This window comes from Rhinolophus ferrumequinum, chromosome 20 (genome assembly GCF_004115265.2).
Source record: "Rhinolophus ferrumequinum isolate MPI-CBG mRhiFer1 chromosome 20, mRhiFer1_v1.p, whole genome shotgun sequence".
Lineage (NCBI taxonomy): Eukaryota > Metazoa > Chordata > Mammalia > Chiroptera > Rhinolophidae > Rhinolophus > Rhinolophus ferrumequinum.
In genome coordinates, this window is record NC_046303.1 from 46,463,044 (window position 1) to 46,484,599 (window position 21,556).

At 40.7% G+C, this 21,556-nt stretch overlaps 1 protein-coding gene and 1 non-coding gene across 3 annotated transcripts in view; both read left to right on the forward strand.

Moving 5' to 3' along the window:
• Window positions 1-21,556, forward strand: part of GSAP (gamma-secretase activating protein) — a 124,462-nt gene that overhangs the window by 72,390 nt on the left and 30,516 nt on the right. For both annotated transcript variants that reach the window (XM_033088713.1, XM_033088712.1), the window contains 7 exons: window positions 8,659-8,787; window positions 9,398-9,456; window positions 10,149-10,180; window positions 12,497-12,558; window positions 16,769-16,864; window positions 18,158-18,228; window positions 18,701-18,795. In XM_033088713.1, the coding sequence (XP_032944604.1) occupies window positions 8,659-8,787; window positions 9,398-9,456; window positions 10,149-10,180; window positions 12,497-12,558; window positions 16,769-16,864; window positions 18,158-18,228; window positions 18,701-18,795 (544 nt within the window). The remainder of the gene's footprint in view (window positions 1-8,658; window positions 8,788-9,397; window positions 9,457-10,148; window positions 10,181-12,496; window positions 12,559-16,768; window positions 16,865-18,157; window positions 18,229-18,700; window positions 18,796-21,556) is intronic.
• On the forward strand, window positions 13,443-13,516 carry TRNAS-GCU (transfer RNA serine (anticodon GCU)). The gene has a single exon. It is a non-coding gene; the product is annotated as a tRNA-Ser (tRNA).

A 21,556-nucleotide genomic window follows, 5' to 3' on the forward strand; every position in this document is an offset into this window, starting at 1 on the left:
TTAATGGACAAACAACAAACTTGTGAGGAAATTTTAAAAAAGAAAACAAATGTCACCCACAATTCTACAGCTCCTGTCCATCATATCAACTGTCTATTTCTCCCCATTTCCTCTTGGACTCTGTCATAGGTATTCATTTTTGTCTAGTAGTAATGGCAATCTAGAGATACTTAATAAAGATTACAAATTATAATATATCATATACATTCCGTGTTGGTGCATAAACATCATAATTATGATTACTAATGACTTCACGGATTCTGGTGTGTTGCTGTGTCTTAATTTACTTAATCATTCTTCTTTTTTGGGACATTTGTTTCTAGCCCCCATTTAAAAAACTTGCTATAATTTTGCAGTGACTATTTTTATACAGACAGCTTTTCTTTGGATTTATTCCTTAAGGTTAAATGCCCAGGAGTATTACTGAGTAAAAGACTGTGACAATTTTTATAGCTTTTGATTCTTATTACCAAATTGATTTTCAAAAAAAGTTGTGATAATTTACACTGTTATAAGGGATTCATGAGTTTATCAATTTTATTATAATCTTACCTACATTGTATATTTTCATTCAGAATAGTTAAGTAAGTATATAAGAGTGATGGGAAGATTCTCTTAAACATTTTACCCATTCGCTTTTATTCTAAGAATATGATTTGGCTTTGCTTGGGAACAAAGTAGCTTAATTTTGCACTCTGTGGTTTTGGGTTTCTTTTTTTCCTTCTATTTTTATGTGTTTGTGTATAAAATGATGTGTTTTTAATTGTTCATGTTTTTGCTTTTTTTTCTCTCCTTGGATATTCATTGTGACTTCTCACTTTTTCTCTTCTCCCCTAACTATCTTTAGCATTTGGCCCTGCAGATGGTTGTTTCCCATTAACCACTCCCAAACATACTTGGGAGCTCTTTGGAGATTCCATATGTGTCCACATGCTAGTAGGAAGTGTTACCTAGGACAAGTTTGAACTGTGGATCTTTTCATGACCCTCTCCTCACAGACATGATCCATTGGGGAAGGCAGAGGTATACCGCTGGGCCTGGCTTTGGGCTCAGGAGAACATGGTACTGGATTTGGCTTGGCCAGCTCCCCCACCCCCCCACCGCGACCCCAATCACTCAGCCTGGGAGACACTAATCAGTGCCTTCCAGTTCACAGGACATCTTGCCCTGAGTTCTCTCATTTGTTTCCCCATCTCTACCAGCATAACACCCATCGTTATAAGCTGCTGCCTTTGACCTACTTCTTCTACCCCAAGTCCCAGCTTAATTATATTGTGACAGACCTGGTTGCAGTGGCACCTCCCACCCTTGAGCCTCCCTCCCAGCCCCAGACTGCTCTTGCCATGCTTACCTATGGCTCTGAGCACCTATAACCTGAAGCACCAGGTACCTCTCGAATGCATGCTTGCGGCCAGACTTTCCATGAGGCCCAGGAGAACTCTGTGTACTCTGACCACTTGCTTCCGGTCTCCTTGGTAGATGCCCGGATAAGGAGGCACGAGAGGGAAGGGAAAATGAAACCGGGCACAGGCTTTCCTCCTGCGCTCTCTGCAAATCATTTCAGTGTGAAGTGGAGCAGTTTACAATTGTTTAATATAGGGACATGTGAGGATGTATAAACCAGTTAAATTAGAGGATTGTTATCTGAAAGACAGAAGACTTCCTGACTTTATAAAATGACTTCCACAAGAATTTAACAAATGAAACAAGAAGTATATTTAAACAAGGTTTTCGCCTTAAAAGGAATGCCATCAAGAGTGAACTTCCTAAGAATGATTTTATCCCTTCTTAAAACATGGTTTTCTCTAGGGAAGTGGCAACTTTTGTAAAAGGTTAAAAATTACCCTTGGTTTTATAGTGAGAAGAGAAACTGTTAAAACTGTCCAACCACAGGAAGCATGTATGAGGTGTGATCAAACAATATGGTGAATGTTTAAATAAAAAAACAGTTTATTACAGTAAAAGACACATTGCCATTAATTCCCCTCAAAATATTCCCCCTTGCTTCAAATACACTTATCCCATCGTTCTTGCCACTTTCTGAAGCAGTTCTGGAAGTCCTCTTTCGTGAGTGTCTTTAGTTGCACTGTCGTGGCTGCCTCGATGTGCTGAATCCTTTTGACTTTGGGCAAGAGTCAGAAGTCTCACGGTACCAGATCTGGTGAATAAGGTGGATGAAGACACACCATAATGTTTTTATTTGACGGAAATTGCCATCTACCAGAATCAATGTGTGACATGGAGCATTGTCATCACAGAGGATGATTTATGACACACTTTAAAACACACCTTGCCTCAATCATAGCTCACACCTGACTGACTGAACTGAATAAGTTGAAACTTGTCACACACTGTTACTAAGGTTCAACGCACTGCTTCCCATATTGAAGATCCCTGCCTTTCCGTTGGATGGCATGCGGCAGAAACATTCACCGTATTTTGTGATCACAACAGAAAGGCTCAGTGTCACACATCACTTCTGGTATGGCAATGTCTGTCAAATAAAAACTTTACGGTGTGTCCTCATCCACCTTATTCATCAGATCTAGTACCATGCGACTTCTGGCTCTTCCCCAAAGTCAAAATGACCAGGAAAGGGAAATATTTTCAATCGATTCAGGACATCCAGGCAGCCATGCCAGCACAACTAAAGACATTCATGAAAGAGGATTTCCAGAACTGCTTCAGAAAGTGGCAAAAATGATGGAATAATTGTGTTTGAAGCGAGGGGGAGTATTTTGAAGGGTATTAATGGCAATGTGTCTTTTACTGTAATAATTTTTTTATTTAAACATTCACCATATTATTTGATCACACCTTGTATATATTAAACAAAAGAAGCAATAACTTACTTGAATATAAAAATAAAAGTTGAATGAGAATGCCACAAATGGAGAAATGTAGTATTTTTACCAAAGTATTTTTTAAGATAGACATCTTTAATTTCATTTTATAAAGTAAGGAAGCCTTTTATTTAACCATTTGTTTAGAGATTATTAACCACCTGACCCAGAGACTGGACAGGCCAGAAAGACTTGAAGTCCGTCGGCACTAATGGCCACTCAGAAGGAAGGGCGTCTAAAAGAGTAGTTGACACGTGGACTGTTCTGCATTCAGAGACTTATTTACTTAATTATGCTTCTTCACTTAAAAAATTTTTTAAAACTGTTTTAATGGGGTAGAGCATGAGTATAATTAATAGCTTAGTGTAATACAAAAGACAGCTTTTCCTTGACCCTTCCAATACAGACAGCAACCAGCACTTAAATAAAAGGTTTGTTAGATATCCACGCAATCCCAGTGTAATAGCTGACAATTTTTTTAAAAATTAGAGTTGTTGTTTAGACAACAATGTAACATTACCAGAAATGTCAGTTGTTTATGTGGGAAATATTAATTAATCTTCCACATTTCAGTTTGTACATATGTGATATTGTGTTATAAGTAGAAATATGTATTTGGTCTTCATCCATAGTTCCTGGCTCAGAGCTTGTAATTTCCTAAGTGGGAAGAGCTACAGAAACATCTTTTGTTATAATATTTGCTGTTTGTGCCCAGTTCCTGAAATAGTTCCAGAGCACAGAGGTGAGAAGAATGTCCTTTGTTATTTATAACAAGCCCCTTTCAATCCACACCTGAGTTTATGTTAATGAGGTGACTGTTGGAAAGCACCTAAGGGTGGGACTGTGGCCTCCAGAGCCAACCATGTGACTAGAGGGTGGGAACTTTCAGCCGCACCCAATTCCCCACATCAGAAGTGAGAGTGGCTCGAGATGGAGGTCATTCAGCAATAGCCAATGATTTAATCACCAGTGCCTAAGTAATGGAGCCGCCATAAAGAACTCTAACTGAAGGGGTTTGGAGAGCTTCTGGGCCGGATGACCATGTGGCGGTGCAGGGAGGGTGGCTGGTGTGCCTGGAGAGGGCACGGAAGCTCCGGGCGCCGTCCCACACGTGCATACCTTGCCCTAGCATCTCTCCCATCTGGCTGTTCCTGAGTTGTATCTTTTATGGTAAGCACACTGTTTCCCTGAGTTCTGTGAACCACGCTAACAAATTATTGGACCCAAAGAAGGGTTCTGGGAACCTCCAATTTGTAGACTGTCGGTCAGAAGCACAGGTGACAACCGGTACTTGCTATTGGCATCTGAAGAAGGGGCAAATTGCGTAGGACTGAACCCTTAACCTGTGTGATTTAACACTATCTCTAGGTAGGTAGTGTCAGAATTCAGTTACATTGTAGGGCACCCAGCTGCTGTTGGAGAATCGATGGATGTGGGGAAAAACACCCACCCTTTTGGTGACCAGAAGTGAAGTATTCTGTGAGTAGACTTGTAAAGAAAACATAAGCGTTTTTCCTATACTACATATTTTCTGGGACAGTGAGTTAAGGCAAATTCAATTAATATTGTAAAACTTAATTTTATGATGCTACAAAGAAACACTACTTATTAGAAACCCAGTACCAGGCTGGTAAATTCATTGCTGTCATGTGTGGAGATAGGGATACCTTCAGTTTACTTCCCAGATGATGAAATTGCGGAACAGGCCCAGGGGCAAGGATTCTCGTTTTTGTTTCTCTCCTACCAGCCACTTGGCTATGCTGCTCTTACTCATAGTTTTTGTTGGAGATATAATGTTTAATTCTTAAGGTTGAGAGGAGGGGAATACCTTAGCCTTGGCTTTCTCAGGGTATATGCTAATTGTGGGATGGAATAATTTAGAGCCATATTTAGTGATTATATTTAAAAAATCCAGCCCACTAAAAATGGTAAGAGAACTACCCTGCTGGGCAAAGAAGAGAGATTTTATTTTTTTAACTAGATGTTGGGAAGAAAGAGGAAGTCCATTTATAAATAGGAGAACTTGCATGCACTTGCAACATGCAGTCCCCTTCACAGGAAGCCTCAGGAGTTCCAGCCTTTGTCCTGGGTCTGGGCGGCCCAGTTCAGAGCATCTGGCTTGGTAGGTGCCTTGCTAGCTTTGTGGACACAGATGTTTCTATTTTATTCTGTCCGTGTTGGAGGTAGTAGGTCACTATTTCTCTGGGCTGCAAGTAAAAGCTGACACTGAGACGGAATCCACTGAACAGTCAAGAAGACTGATGCTTCAGCTCTGCTACTTGAGCGCTGGCATGGAGCGTGAAGATTCTCTGAGTTGGCTTCCTCTGTTGTAAGAAGATGCTGGTTAATCAGAAGACTGAGGACCAAAGCCGGAGGGTCATTTAGAAATGAAAGGCAGATGTTTTCTCCTGGCAGTAATTTGTGGATGAGCCAGTATCACAGGGTGTTTTTTTTTTTTTTTTTTTTTTTAATCAATGGGCAATCCAAATCCTAAGTAGGAAACTGTCCCTTAATGTAACCCTTTGGTTCTTTTGTTCAGTTAATAGTTGTGATGGTCTACACATGGTAGTTACTTCATGTCATCCTAAGAGACAAGAAAAACATTATTTCTCAAGAAGAGACTTCTTTCAAAATCAAAGTTTAAAACTGCTGCTTGTGTAGGGAAGTGCTTTTGGATCATTTCTTGAGTATCTAATGGCTTCTAACACCAAGTCTCCCAGAAGTGATTAAATTCATGGGTATTTTTCTTATAAAGCGTTTTTGTATATTTTAAAGCCTTATGAGCTCTTAAAGTAGCTGGCAGTGTGCGCCTCTGGCCGCTGTGGCTCTCACGTTGCTCAGTTGTTGAATGAAGGTGGTGCCTACTGCTCATCTAGTTCCCTAAGTGCTAGTTGACTGATCAGAGTGGTTTTCTGTACTCCCAGATTGGCTGTTAGGATGTGATGGTGCAGCCTCCCCTCCCGCTCCCCACCATACTGTGTTACAACATCTAAAATTTTATCTTGGAGCTTCTTTTGGTCTCTGGCTTAATGAGCATACTGGCATTCACTTGGCTTTTGTTCTCTGGCTTCACTTGGCATTTGAGATCCTTCACAGATGGGCCCTAACCCCCTCTTCAGTGCTGTCTCCTAGCATTCAACAACACAATCACAAGTCTTTAGACAATCGGTTCTTCATCAGCCTTTAAACCAGAGGTGTAGATTGAGGAAAATGTTTGAGGGTGGGAGGAAGACTAGGATTACCTGGACATGCTCAAGCATGTTCTCAGCCCTGGCTGAATGTTAGAATCACCGGGGAACTTGTAAAACTCGGGAGGCTCAGGTGACATCCCACCAGGTAAATCTCTAAGGAGTGGAACCCAGGTGAAGTTTGGAGTCAGCTGTAGAGGCTGTTTTCCCCCTAGGAATAAAGTGCTGTTTGGTTGTTTTCTCTGCTTCCTCTAATGCTCTGCCTCTGATCTAAACCCAGAATCCACATTTGGAGTTCTCAGTCTTCCTCACTTCCCAAGAGCCCCACGTGGGACCTCCTGACCTTATCCTTCATTACTCAAATCCATTTTCATCCTCTGGGTCTTATGTATTAAGCAGGCTTCCAAATAGACCTTCCAATTTACAGTGATCTCTGTGAGTTTTCATAACTTAAAAAGTTGCATCACTTGTCTAGTAGATACCACATAGTGACATGTGCCACTAATTGTTTTTCTCTGTGCGCCTTTACTAGCTATGGTACAGCATCCAGTGCAGTGACTGCCTTGAAAGACCTATAAATTTATATTAAAGTATTTCTGGGGCTTTTGGCTAACAGTGTTTCTTTTGTAAGTAAGTTGTTGTTATTGTTTGAAACTTAGATCCTTTTCCTTCGAACTCAATGATTTTGAACTATTTCAGGCCATGGATTCCTTTGAAAATCTGGTGCAAACTGTAGACCTTCTTCCCAGAAAAGCGCTCAGACAAACACGCACTCCATTTTACATACAGTCAGTGGGTTCATGAGCCCCTTTGAAGCCTGTCTATGGACTTATTTCATTGGTTTATTCTCAGTTGAGAAAAGAGATTTTTTTTTTTTTTAATGGGGGAGCGAGAAGGAAGGTCATTTTGGGAGAGATCATTTCTTAGGCGCCACAGCGTAAGTGTGTGATGGGCTCTTCTGACAGGAGGATGGCGTTTGGCCTGAGGGGAAGAGGCCCTGTGACAGGCAGGACACCAGTGAGCTTCCCTTCCCACACCTTGTCCTGGGCAGGGTCCGGCCGATCACACGGTGGAACTGGCAGTAAAGCAGGCAGAGCTAATAGCGTAACTGACCACAAGATGTCACCACAACACCAATGAGTTTTCCGGCTTTTGACAGTAGTGTGTCTGAACCCAGAGGTAAAAATAGCAAGAAAGCTGTAGTGACTTGCGTCAGAGGCCTAACTACCCAAAGTGAGCAGGATTGGCTTTCATTATTATTATTATTATTATTTTCATTACAAGGAATACCAGAGGGTAAAGGTACATTAGGTATAAAGAAATGGAAAGTTATAGAAAAGGTGAGTGAGATAGGTCAAATGGGGAGTGTGCCCTGACTCCAGTGTTCTGATTTCCCCTAGAAATGATACTTTCTTGGAAATAGTTTTCCCTGTCTTTGTGAGAAGGGATTTTGGCTGGACTGGCCTTTTAGGCTTCTAAAGCAGCAAGTTAACATTATTGTATAACTCACTTTACTGATCGTCCAAAATCCATTTTAAACCAATTGTGACTGTCCTTTCAATAAGAATTTGGAGAATGTATTTATTATTTAACATTTAACATAATAGTGCTGTTATTTAACATAAGGGCGTTTTTTTCTTGATTGAGGCATATTTCACTTTAAGTTCTTTTTTTCTTGCAATACAGCCAAGTCTGTTACCACAATAGGTTTAGCTACTTTGTTTTGTGCCCACACATTGCACCCTTTGCCCCAGTCAAATTTTTTATAAATGCATATTTTGGGCAAGAAAGTGTATATCATAGATCTATCTTCATTGATTTAAAAAAACAAAAAAACCCCAAAAAACAATTTGGAGCAGCTGCTCTTCTCCAGGCCTGCCCGCTCTCACCATCTTGAGAATATACTATCCTTTTAACCAGTCTGCTGCTTGCGTGACTTAAAAAACAAAACAAAAACAATTTGTCAGTATATCCTTCAACATTAAAAAATGTATTATTATTGTGTTTAAAAATAAACACAATGGATATATTCTTGCTCAGGGTAGTACAATTATATCAATAAATCAAAGACCTAGACAGGATGTCAACTATTCTGTTCTGAGGTATTTGATAACTGAACGTGAAACTAGGTCACTGCACCTTTCTGATTCCTGGTTTGGAAAAAAATCTAGTAAGTAAGTAAATAAGCTTAGCAGGAAAGTAAGCCTATTCCATGTACTCCAAACCTTATGAATATTCTCTGACTGAACATGGCATTGTTGATACAACCTAAATCAGAAAAAATGGGTCTCTGGGGAGGAAATGACTTGTGTGTTTAACATAGGCTGACCCGCTTAGCCTTCACCCAGGGGAATCATACCAGTCTGGAGAGGTGAGCAATGGTTCTCTCTGTGTAAAAGGGGGTAGAAAGGGAAGTGGGGAAGGCAAGACTCTAAGTCTATTTTAGGATTCCTATCAGGATGAGAATGCCGTCCTTCGTGGGACGTATTCACTCAGAAATGCTGCCACGCTAGCGCTGAGGAAGTGAGGCATGCCCCGCTTTGCAGCAAGGAAGGCATGGTCCTTCCTGGGTGGTTTGGCCAACACGTCCCACCTCTCCAGCTCGCTGATGTTTTTGTTTCCTACAGGTGCGTAGCTTTCAAGGCTACTGGGAAAAACTGAATTTCCACCTGGAATATGTCAAGTACTCCAAGCCACCCTTACACTATAACAACAGCATGGTCTGGAGAGAGTGGCACAGCCTGATCTCGGAAGAGGTATGTGTGGGTTCATGAGAACAACACAAGAAGCAAAAGCAATGGTGTATTAGACCCAGGGGATACCTGTGAGATGTCAGGCTGGCTTACATTTGCAGCCCTCTCCCCTTTGCCAGGCACTACTCATCTCTCACTAGGCAGACAGAGGGACTTCCCTGTTGCTTCTTTGGGGTGATGGACCAGTTCTGCCTCTTGATTGTGGTGGTACATGAATCTATGCATGTGATAAAATGACATAGAACTACACACTCATTGTACTAGTGTTCGTTTTCTGACTTTGATAGTGTACTCCATATATCTGTATAAGTTGTAAACACCAGGTGGGACTGGGTAAAGAGTAACAGATCTCTCTGTAGCATTGTTGTGTATAGTTGTAGTGTTGTGGTCTATCACATATTCTTGACTTGCAACTTCCTGTAAATCTATAATAGTTTCAAAATAAAACATTTTTGAAACAATTTTCTAAGAATCTAGGTGTTTTACCTGTTTACCTGGAAATAGTATTTCTTTTTTCTGAAACTCTTAATTGTATTACATTATGTCTGTGTTGTGAAAAATGTCACCCACAAAATCTTCACCTTTCACACCTCTGACATGTTCTCACTCCTAGAAAACAGGAAAAAGAAGATCCAAAGTGTATGTGAGGAATATTCTTGATAATGCAATCAAGTAAGTAAAGTTAGGGATTATTGTATCTGTAGTATGATTATCTCTTGCAGTTATTTTGTTAGCTACCTTTCATGGAAGTAGCTTACTTTCTTTGTGTATCCTCAGCAAAAATGATGCTGTCAGCGTAATGAATGCAGCCACTGGGCCCTATTCTGGAGTTTGAGGCTGAAGTTTCTAGTGGGAAAAGTTTATCTGTTAAACGTTACAAACTTGTGTCCCGGAGTTGGATGATTTATCAGGGAGAAGGGATAAAGAAAGCTCTTATTAATGGAGCCCTTTAGGCGGGTACAGGCAAGAGGCTGATTGAGAAAAGTGTTAGTGGGCGGGCTGGTGAGCTTCCTCTTATTTTGAAAGCAGATTTTCTGGATAGTGAGTCATCTCAGTGCTACAAGTACAGGCCCCATTCCAACCTCTGTTCTATTTTCTGTTCCCATTATTTCCAATAACTGAGAGCTGCAATTGTTGTAAATTATTGTCATTATTTGCACTAAAAGATTTTGAGTTTTATAATTGCCTAATGTGGCTTTTGCCAAGTTGATTAAAGTTTTTGAGGTTTTTAGCAGCCCAAGTTTCTGCAGTGGTTTTATGGGTTTTTAAAGGAAATCTTTGTATAGTGTGTGGCTTTCTTTTTTCTTTCTTTTTTTTTTTTTTAATGTTTCCTATGTGAATAACATTGGCTACTTTCTTTGTAGGGTGATTTCTAACCTAGAAGCAAGGAGTTTGGGTAAGAAAAGCCTTCTGGATTTCAGTCAGAGTTTTGTTTATAACATTGTTCTTCCTTCCACTGTGGGTTGGCAGGAAGATCACTTCCAACAGTGTGAAGAAGGCAACTCCCTTTCATGTCTTCCTGCCAGAATAGTCACCCACCTCCTTCCACATGTATCTTAGCATCAGGACCCTCAGGGACAGCTGCTGAGTGTGCTTTTGCTGCAGGAGTCCCTGAGTGTTGGTGGCCTTCTGGTTTTCCTTCTTTGTCCTCATAGGTGTGATCTCATGAACAGGCCCTCTGGCTGTACACACAGGATGCAATCCCCTTGGCTTAGGGACGCTTCCTCTCCAGCTGTCATATCTTATGAGGGCCTGTGACTTCTGTGCTCCTTTCGTGTTGGTTGACACTTGGGTACTCACTGGACTGGGTCATGGGGATACAAAAATGAGGAGCCTCCCGGGAGGTCCTGTGGCTGTGGGGAAAGAGCATGGGCTGGGAGCCAGGCTGAACTGGACTTGAATTCCAGCTTGGCCACATGCTAACATGTGCACTTGGGCAAGCCGTTTATCCATTTCGTGTGGTCCTGCTCAGGGCAAGGGCAGAGCGAAAATGAGAGTAAATGGGGTCATGTTTATAGCACCTAGCGCAATGCTTGGCACATGTGGGCTCCCTGAGATGGCTGCTTTATCATTAGTGTATGAGGAAGAAATGCTAACACACAATCTCTAAACCATGTGACAGGTGTTATGTCATCTCGGGGTGCAGGGGCGAGGGGCTAGCTCACTGCTGGGAATGGTTGGGGCAGAGTCTTGACAAATGAGAGGGACTTAGCTGGATGGAACTGGAAGAAGAGAGTGCTAAACATATTCAGGGATGAGCCCTTTTGCGGTTTTGTTGGTGGGACTCTCATGGCTGATAAAGGTCAGCCTCTATTTAAAAAGCTGTTGTTTTTATATTGCACCTCTGTCTTATGGGCCTGAATGTTTAGGTATGTGTTGGGTGACCCTAATGGAAATTATTTTATACAGTGTGTTGCTGCACATCCTGCAGCTGTGCACACAACCTACGTGAACTGTGACAGTGAACTTGTCATCCAGCCCTGAGGGAACCAGCCCTTGGCCCTGTTTCCAGGTTATCCATATCTGAAGTCAGAGTTTCTGCCACTAGCACCAGGCAGGGGTAGATGGCAGGAGTCCTGCCCAGTGCCCCGGGGTGTGATTCAGGGGTTTTGCAATATGGGAAATGTTGCCAGTCTGGTGCATGCTTGTGTTGCGACCACCCTCCTTCCCCCGTTTGAGCACCTCCTGCTCCTGTCCTTCAGGCCTGCTTGCATCCTGTTACTAGTCATTCTCTCCTGATGCACTTTTGGGAACTTGCCCGTTCCTCTCATGTGCTTTGCTGGTGCTAGTTTCCTAGGGAGAACGCCATCACTGCCAGAAACGGAACCCTCCGTGTGAAATTCAGGGCTACGGGGCTCAAGGTCTGAATGATTTCATCTTACTCATGAAGGTTGTGAAGGATCCAGGTAGGATTTCTCCCGAGAAGTGGAGAGGCATCCATGCCCTCCCACAAGGAGTTGGCCCACAGACCAGGGTGGTTCTGCCCTCTCGACGCTGCTGTGCCTTAGGTGTTTGGAACGGGAAGAGCAGTTAAGGAGTGTTAGGGCAGACCTACCAGTGAGTCTGTTTGCCTGCCCTTCAGCCTTGCTGCTGTTATGCAAATCATGGTGGAGAAAGTGGCATTTGATTTAACCTTATATGTCACTTTTCCATCTTGATCTAGTTAAGTTTTCTGTCGGATAACTTGTGCCAATTTCTATTATTGCCACATTAGTTGACTGGTCCCCTCAGCTTAGTAACTTCCAAAGACACTGAACTATGGGGGGGGGGGGGTCAGAAGGAAGGGAGTTATGTGACCCTCTGCCGAGTCCCTGTCCCTGGGTTATGGCCCCTTAAGGTTAAGAGAGGGCCCAGGTCACTCTGTCTCCAGTGAAGCAGAGGTTCTTAGACAGCAGTGAGTTTTTGTGTTGAAGAAAAATCAAAGTCAGAGCCTGTAGGTTTTGGGAAATGTCTCCTTCCCTCCCTCCCTCCTTCCTTCCCTTCTTTCCTTCTATCCATCCTTCCTTTGTCTCTACCTCCCTCTGTTGCACAGAGCTCTTTGTGTTTCACTTGAGTGACAAGTTCAGCTTGCAGGTCACAGTTACCTGATGAAAAATTCTCATCTATCAGGGAAGTGTTTTGACTCAGGGAAGGGAAACCCAGGCTGATTCCTCTTCTTCTAGCCCATTTTCTGTGAACGACCCTGCTTGACAATCACTCTGTTTAATTTCAGAGCCAAGATTGACACCCCTCTTCCAGGAGGAGGACAACCCACAGAGGCTACTTGTGGGACTGGTGAGTGGTCTGTGGGCTGTTGGGATGCTGGCAAACGATGGGCTCCAAGAAAAGGGCTAGCCCGTCCTCTCGTTCTAACCTTGTTCTTCAAACACATCGCTGGGCCCAGCCACTGTGGGCCCTGTGTGTTCAGTAGTAAGGAACACATACATGATTTCTGCCCCTCATGTCTGGCTGGGGAGGTATGCATTAATCAGTCACCCTAAGAAAGGCATAATTTCAAACCAGCATAAGGGAATGTACATCACTGAGACTGTTTAATAAAAGAGGAAAAAACAACGTCTCCATGGATTTGTATTTGGGGTTTAAAATAAAACAGAATAAAGTATTGTTTCTCAAGAAGTCCTACTACTAAGGAGATGAAAGAAATATAAATCAAAATAAATTAATTGGAAGAGCAGAATTAGTAAATAAATCCAAAATCCTTAAAAGACTGATTAGAGACACCTGGAAAGTAATGAAATATTTTTAGTACTGTTCAGGCTCAGGCATGGGATTAGATATGGCAAGTTAAAATATATGAGAAAAATATGTAGAAATACATATTCATACACTTAAAAATTCTAGTTAAAGTTTCCTTGGCAAATAGAATGACCAAACTTGTGCCGAGAAGAAATAGAAGAGCTGAAAGCACAATAACCATAAAATAATTTGAAAAAAAGTCAAAGATTCTCTCCAAAAAAAGGCCCCAAGTTATTTGGTGAGTTTGTTCTCCCAAACTCTTAAGGACCAGGTCATTCCCATGCTATGTAAAATGTTTTTGAAAAAAGATGGGAAGTTTCTTAATCACTTTAAAAGCCAGCATAACCTTAAAACCAAAATCTGATAATGGCCACTTTTCCTTATGAATATACCACAAGCTTAATTAAAATACTTTCGGGGGTGGCCTGTTAGCTCACTTGGTTAGAGTGTGGTGCTGCTAACACCAAGGTTGCCGGTTCAATCCCCACATGGGCCACTGTGAACTGTGCCCTCCTTACGGGGAAAAAAAAAAAAACGGAAAAGAAAATACTTTCTAGTGGTATATTTGAAAATACAATGTGGCCAAGTAGGATTCTTTGTAGAAAGGCTTAATGTTAGGAAATATATTAATAATATCAGGAAATATATTTATTACATCACTAGGTGAAAGAGGAAAAACGATAATCTTTATAAGTGCTAAAAGTTGATAAAAGTGAAATTCCAATCTTGGAATACACTAAGTCAATAAGACAAAGAATAATCTACTACTAATAGCCAACATCCTTCTTAATGGAACTTTGGAGATATTCCTATTAAAATCAGAAAGAAGTTAAGGATCCTTGCTATTTTCATTAAAATTTTACATGGTTCTGGAAATTCTAGCCAATGCAATAAGAAACAAAAGAAGATTATAAGATTGTATAATGCAACAAAAAAAATAACCCATTAGATAAATGGAAAATAAGGAGCAAGTTAGTAAGCTGATGATTCTATATCTATTTTCTTTTTATAATTAGGATTAACCAATTAGAAAAGATAATGAAAAACAATACCCATTTCCAAGTCCTTCACATCTAGGTTTAATAACATTACAAGCAAAAAGCCAATAAAATTTGTGACAGTTGACTGATTCACTTGATGAAGTTAAGAAACATGGGACTGGCATTACCAGAGTCTGAATATGTTGTTGATCTCCAGTGACAGAAACAATATGGTGCTTGTACAAAAATAGACAGTCAGTAGACTCTAGTTTAAATTAGAATCTTTAGCATATGTTACATGAGGCATTTAAAAATCAACGTGGAAAGAAATAATTTTTAATCAATCAATAGTTGTCTATTTGTAAAAGAAAATTAAGTTAGATTTCTCCTATCCCGAATACCACCACTTTATACCATAAGCCAACAGAAATATCAGATAGGTTAAAGAGTGTGAAATACAAAATACTTAACTGTGTGAAAGAATTTGAGTAAAATAAGTAGATAGTAAAATAGTACTGAAATAGTGAATGCCTTTTAAGTTCCTTTAACTTAAAAGATCGGACAATTAAGTTTGTGAACTCATCCTAGAAAAAGAGCTACATACCTCATTGCTGAATATCACTGTGGTCACCTTCGAAGTACTCCCTTTGGGAAGCTATGCACTGATGCCAGCGCCTAGTCCACCCTTCAAAGCAATTTTGGAACTCTTTCTGGAATGGCCATCAGAGCTGTCGTCATATTACCCTTGACATCCTGAATGTCATCAAAATGTTTTCATTTCAATATTTCCTTTATCTTTGGGTATAGAAAGAAGGCACTGGGGGCCAGATCAGGTGAGTAGGGAGGGTGTTCTAATAAATACAGTTATTTGTTTACGGGCTAAAAACTTCCTCACAGACAGTGCCGTGTGAGCTGGTGCATTGTTATGATGCAAGAGCCATGAATTATTGACGAAAAGTTCAGGTCGTCTAACTTTTTCACACAGCCTTTTCAGCACTTCCAAACAGTAAACTTTGTTAACTGTTCAGTTGGGACAAATTCATAATGAATAATCCCTCTGATATCAAAAAAAGGTTAGCAACATTGTTGTAACAAGGTCACGAACTTAATTGTCAAACCTCGTATTATTTAACTTAGACATATAGGAAAATTGACGACAATTAAATGTCATAGTAGCAAAGTAGCACACAGGGAATTGGACGGCCTCATGCCTGGCAGTTGAGAATTAGTGCAGCCACTGTGGGCAGTATCACCACAAACCTTAAGTGTGTGAACCAACAAAAGCCATTTCTAGGAATTTAGTCTGACAAAAGAATTGGGGGTATGGCAAACATCTTTCATGTAAGGATTTTTAATGGTATTATTAACAGTATTAAAAGAAATATCTGATATGTACAAGAAGGGAATAAATAATTCAGTTATAGTACTTTCATAAAATTGAATACTGTGCAGCCATTAAGACTAGTGTGGTAAAGAATACTTAATGACATAAACTATTACATGAAAAACAGATGACAAAACGCAAGAGTGAGTGTCACACCAGTGTGGGGACAAGAGTCCCAGAGAGCAGTTTCCAGGCTCTTGGCCTCACGTGGAGGGGTGCTGACTTGGGTAGTAGATGGCCGTCAGCTGTGGCTAATGGATCATCAGCTGTAACCAGTTAGCCAATTAGCCACTGATATAACTGCTGCGGCTGAGTTGGTTCGTCAGTCAGTTGGTTGGAAGGCAGAGAAGCGGACAGCAGGTTGCAGGTCATGTGGATCCAGCCTCCAGTGAGACTATAGTGGTATGACTCCCCTATCTGTGGCTCCGTGGCTATTCCTTTTTGGCCTCATCATGTCCTGCGTTCTTGTGTGGGGAGCGGGAGCAGAGACCCCGCAGGCCGCCTTGCACGACACCAGGAAGAAGGAAAATCAAAAAACCAAAATGTTAATGTAGCTGACAGCATTATACTTTTTTTTTATCTTTATGGTTATTATAGAAAAATTGAACATCACAAAAAAGAATGCATTGTATCATAAACAAAAAGAAAATATTGTTTTTTAAAGCTTGATCCATTAGCACATGCAGGAGACTGAACTGAAATAATATACCACTCTGTCTTGGCCCAGTATGCCACGGGCTAAGTTCTACTCAGGGTGTCCTGTAGTTAAATGTGCTAAAATAGATGTGCGCACATGTGATGTCAATTGTACAGTTCTCATGGGCTGTTAATTGGTGCAAAGATCTCTGTAGCCAGGAGAGTTTCTAGCTGAGCAGCGAGCTGGGAAAAGGGAGAAAAAAAGGAGAAAGGAGGAGAAGGAGAGAGAAAAGCGACAGGTGGGGAGGGCTGGGAATGGCATGCTGATAGGGAGCCCCAAGGATGATCAGGACAGAGCAGATGTAGAAACAAGCCCGTCTGGAGACACTAGAATGAATACGGTGTTTCATTACCTTTGCATGTCGTGTGCTGTGTGGAGTGTCTCCAGCCACTGTGCAGAGGGAGGTACCCGATACCTTTCTTGTTTCTCAGCAGGGCCTGGAGCCTGACTCTCAGTTGCTCTCTGGGCTTTGAGTGAATCACAAGCAGTTGCTCTTAAGGAAAACATTGGTGCCCCCTTAGTTACGCCCACCAGAAAAAGACCGAGGGTTATGTATTTCTGCTGGAGGGATCTTCAGACCTAATATGTTTCATATTGATAAGGAATGTTAATAAGTGGATCTAATTCAACCAGTTGCAGGTGTGAGTGGGTACATTGTGACTTATATAATCTATATCCTGTTTTCAGATGGTGTCTGAACTAAAAGACCATCTTTTGAGACACCTACAGGGCGTAGAAAAGAAGAAAATTGAACAGATGGCTCTGGATTATGTTTCAAAACTGGTTGGTTTTGTTTTGTTTTTCTTCACCCCTTGGCCCCTGATATATAGTTTCCAGTATGTGGTAAAGTATGTATTCCAAATTAGGTTTTTGGAGTTCTCCCACCCTCAAACCAGTATATTTGGTGTTATAGCTTGAGGAAAGGGCGGGGGTGGGGGAACCCCAAACAATGAGAACTTGGTTTTCAAAGTGGTTTATTGCACTTCCTTCAAATATTGACGATAGACTCATGAAAGCATAGAACAGTGATGGATTTAGCATGGTTGCCAAATGTTCACATCTTGGCATCTTCCAGTTCCTTATTAAACGCAGGTAATGATTTCTGAACATGGAGTTTTATGCAGACATGAGAGAACTTGCACTTCAATTCTTAATTAGCTGCAACAGCCCAATTAGGCCAGATTCCAGTGCAGTTGTGTAACTACTACCACATTCGAATCTGCTTATATTGGCAACTCATTTGCCAGGTAGCTGCTTATTGAACTTGTGTGTGATCCAAAGTAAGGACACCAGTTCATATGTAAATAGAAATGATGTTAAGGCGTCTTGAGTCTTTTAAAAAGCACATGGAATTGAGGTCTGACACTGCTTAGAACCTAGAAATGATATGCTGGAGAAATTTCTAAAAGTATTTAAATACACAGAAAGAACACTGCATTTCTCCCAGTTTGGGTAAGACCAATATGTAAAGGAGCCAGTGTGCAAACCTATAATTTTGCATTGAACTTTGGAAGATTAGTTAAATTTATTAGACATGGCCCTCTAATTTGAAAAGTTCTGTCTCTATTGTAGTCATTAGTATCTGTATTTAAATAATGTCTTTGAATTTTTACAGTAAGGTTTGAGTTTCCTAGTTTTTAATATATTAGAAGAGGTTAGTATTCTCATATATTGACATTTATTTCTATAATGAACCTTTCTTAAAGAATTCTCCTTTGCATAGAACTATCCTGAGGAGCTCACATAACATGCCCAAAGCAAACCCAGTTGCACTTGACCTTCACTGGTGGACAAGGGCCTGTAATTAAGGGCCTGTTAGCCAGGCTGGGGAGCTTAGCTGGGGCACCGCCTGCATAGACAGAGGGTGCTCTGTTAGACACTGGGGGTGCATTTTCAGTCTTTCCATGTTTTGAGGATTCCAGTGCCTCAGAACTTATCTCAGAAAGGCTGGTTCTGTGTCCGGCCGCAGCCTGAATGCCAGCTGCGCTGACCATGCCTTCAGAGCTGGGGAGGGTGGTTGTAGGGGCCCTGAGGGAAAGGGGATGAGCAGAGATTAACAGACTCTTTCCTCTACAGCTGGATCTCATTTGCCAAGTACTGGAAACCAGTTGGAGGAAACACAATCTTCATCCCTGGGTTCTCCACTTGTACGCAAGTATTTCTCACTTTTATCATGGTGTGCAGAGAGCCAAAATAACTCCTATTGCTGCCTGCTTTAGCAAAGCCTTTTTGAAATTTACAATTGGAAGCAGTTCTCACCCAGCCCTGACACTGTCTGTCTCAGTTCTGTACTTGGCATTGAAAGTTATGTCCCTGTTACCTCACCCATCCTCTTTCCTTGGCATGTGGTTGATGAGAAGGGAGGGTGCACATGAGCTCAGTACTGCCAAGAAGGGAAATTTGAGTTAATACAATTGATCGTTTACGTGCCTACTGTCTGGTTAGATTCTAGGCATGCGGCTGATGGTCACCATCATAATTTGAGGCTTTTGACAGGGCATAGCCTTTCACAATTAGCATGAATTCCATCTGGATGTGGAACTCAGAGACACTGCTTAGATAAATGGGTTTTTTGAGATGAGCTCCTTGGCTGACATGCGGCTTTGGTCTTTTCCCCAGCGATAGGCAGGCTAGTGATGCTGAATTTGCAGTCTTCCACATCATGACCAGGATTTTGGAAGCTACTAACAGTTTGTTTTTACCTCTGCCTCCTGGTAAGTCTTGGCTCTTTTATCCTGTGTTGTAATAACTTTTTTCTTTCTTCTTCACACGGTCCCTGGACTTTGGGACATTGTGAGTTTAAGAATAAGACCTCCTGTGTCTGAGAAACTGCGTCTTGTGTCACTGTGAGAAATGGGCCTGAGATGGGTCTCTGCTGACCAGATCGCCACTGATTATTAAACTATACTGTAGCTTGTCACTAACTTTAGGGAGACTAGACTGGTCCCCATGCAACTTTCTAGGATACTTTGAACTAGTGGAGCTGATTCAGGGAGAGCTTTCTCTGATGTCTGTCTGCAGGCCTAGTTTCCCTGATTGAGAAAATTAATGTACAGAAGGAAGTGGGTCTGTCTGGGTGATAAAACTAAGCTGAGGTTCACAAGCTTGGAAGCTAAACATTTCCCTTAGGATTTTTGAAATAGGACCAAATCTGGCCTCAAAACACCCTTGGCACATGTGTATGCAGTCATTCATTTAATTGGTCATTTGTTCATTCAATCAACAAACATTTGTTGAGCAATTATTACATGCCGATACTGTGCTAGAAATTAGAGCAGTCAAAAATTAACAAAAGTCTGGTTGCACAGATATGCATGTAAATCAATCATCATTATAAGAGGCAAATGAGCTCCTGTTTGCGCTAAACTACCTGCCTTATGTTCATTATGTAAAAGTCCTGATGTAAGCTTTATGATAGCTATCGTGACATCATATATACTAGCCAGTTTTTAATATATTTTTTTACATAATTCTTTAACTAATTTTTTTCAATTATAGTTGGCATACAATATTATATTAGTTTCAGGTGTACAACATAGTGATTAGACATTTGTATACCTTATGAAGTGATCTTCCTGATAAGCCTAGTACCTATCTGGTACCATGCATAGTTATTACAATATTATTGACTGTATTCCCTATGCTGTAAATTACAACCCCAAAAGACTATATTTTTCTAACTGGAAATTTGTACTTCTTAATTCCTTTCACCTTTTTACCTATCACCCCGATCCCCCTTCCATCTGGCAACATTCAGTTTGTTCTCTGTATCTATGAGTTTGTGTTTGTTTTGTTTGTTCATCTATTTTGTACTTTAGATTCTATGTATAAGTGATATCATATGATATTTCTCTTTCTCTGTCTGACTTATTTCACTTACCAGAATACCCTCTAGGTCCACCCATGTTGTCACAAATTGTAAGATTTCATTCTTTTTTTATGACTGAGTAATATTCCATTGTATACATGTACCACTTCTTCTTTATCCATTCGTCTATCAGGACACTTAGGTTGCTTCCATATCCTGGCTATTGCAAATCATGCTGCAGTGAACATAAGGATGTATATGTCTTTTTGAATTAGTGTTTTGGATTTCTTCAGATAACTACCCAGAAGTGGATCATAAGATAGCTGGGTCATAAGGTAGTTCTATTTTTAATTTTTTGAGGAACCTCCATATTGTTTTCCATAGTGACTGCACTAATTTGCAATCCCACCAACAGTGTACGAGGGTTCCCTTTTCTCCACATCTTTGCCAGCACTTTTTGTTGATTTATTGATATTATATCAGCCAGTTTATTTATTCATATCATCTACCCATCCATCCATCATTACTTCATTCCTTTATTTGTTCATCTTAAACCAACATGTATACAGTGCCCATTTTGTGCCAGGTACTGTTTTAAGTACATAAATTAGCACATTTAATTCTTTTTTTTTAACTTTTTATTGTGAAACAGCCATAGTCATTTGTTACATATTGCTTTCATGCTACAATGGCATAGTTGACCTTTTTAAGGAGGACGCAGCTCTCAGGGGCCTATGCAGGGATCGAACCTGCAACCTTGATATTAGCAGCACCACTCTTCAACCAACTGAGTTAACAGGTCACCCTCCGCACGTTTAATTTTTATAACAATACTGAGTCATAGGAGCTTAAATTGAACCACATTAAATTTTTGACCAACAAAAATGACACTTTCCTATGGCTTCACTTAATATTATTCCCATTTATATGACCCAGCAATTTCACCCTTAGGTATCTATCCAGAGAAATCTAAAACACTAATTCGAAAAAAATATTTGCATGCTTATGTTTATTGCAGCGCTGTTCACAACAGCCAAGATATGAAAAAACCAAAATGCCCATCAGTAGAGAACTGGATTAAGAAACTATGGTACATTTATACAATGGAGTATTACTCGGCCATAAAGAAGAATGAAATCTTAGCATTTGAAACAATATGGTGTACAACATAGTATACATTCTGCTGAGTGAAATAAGTCAGACGGAGAAAGACAAATACCATATGATCTCACTTATATGTAGAATCTAAAGAACAGAATAAATGAGCAAACTAATCAGAAACAGCCTCAGAGATATAGAGAAAAAACTATGGTTGCTAGATGGGAGAGGGCGGGGATGAGGGAGAAGGTGAGGGGATTAGAAAGCACAATCGGTCACCACAATATTGCCACAAGGATATGAAAGACAGTTTGGGGAATATAACCAATAATGTAAAGATTATGTAGGGTGTCAGGTGTGCGCTTGTCTTTTTAGGGAGACCACTTCATGGATGGTGTAGATGCTTGACCACTGCAGTGTACACCTGAAGCTGAAGCTGAATAATACTGAATGTCAACTATAATTTAACATATATATAGTCACAGGATGTGGCATACGACACTGGGAATAGAGTAAATGGAATTGTAACAGCTATATATGATGTCAGAGGGATAGTAGGTTGGATGAGG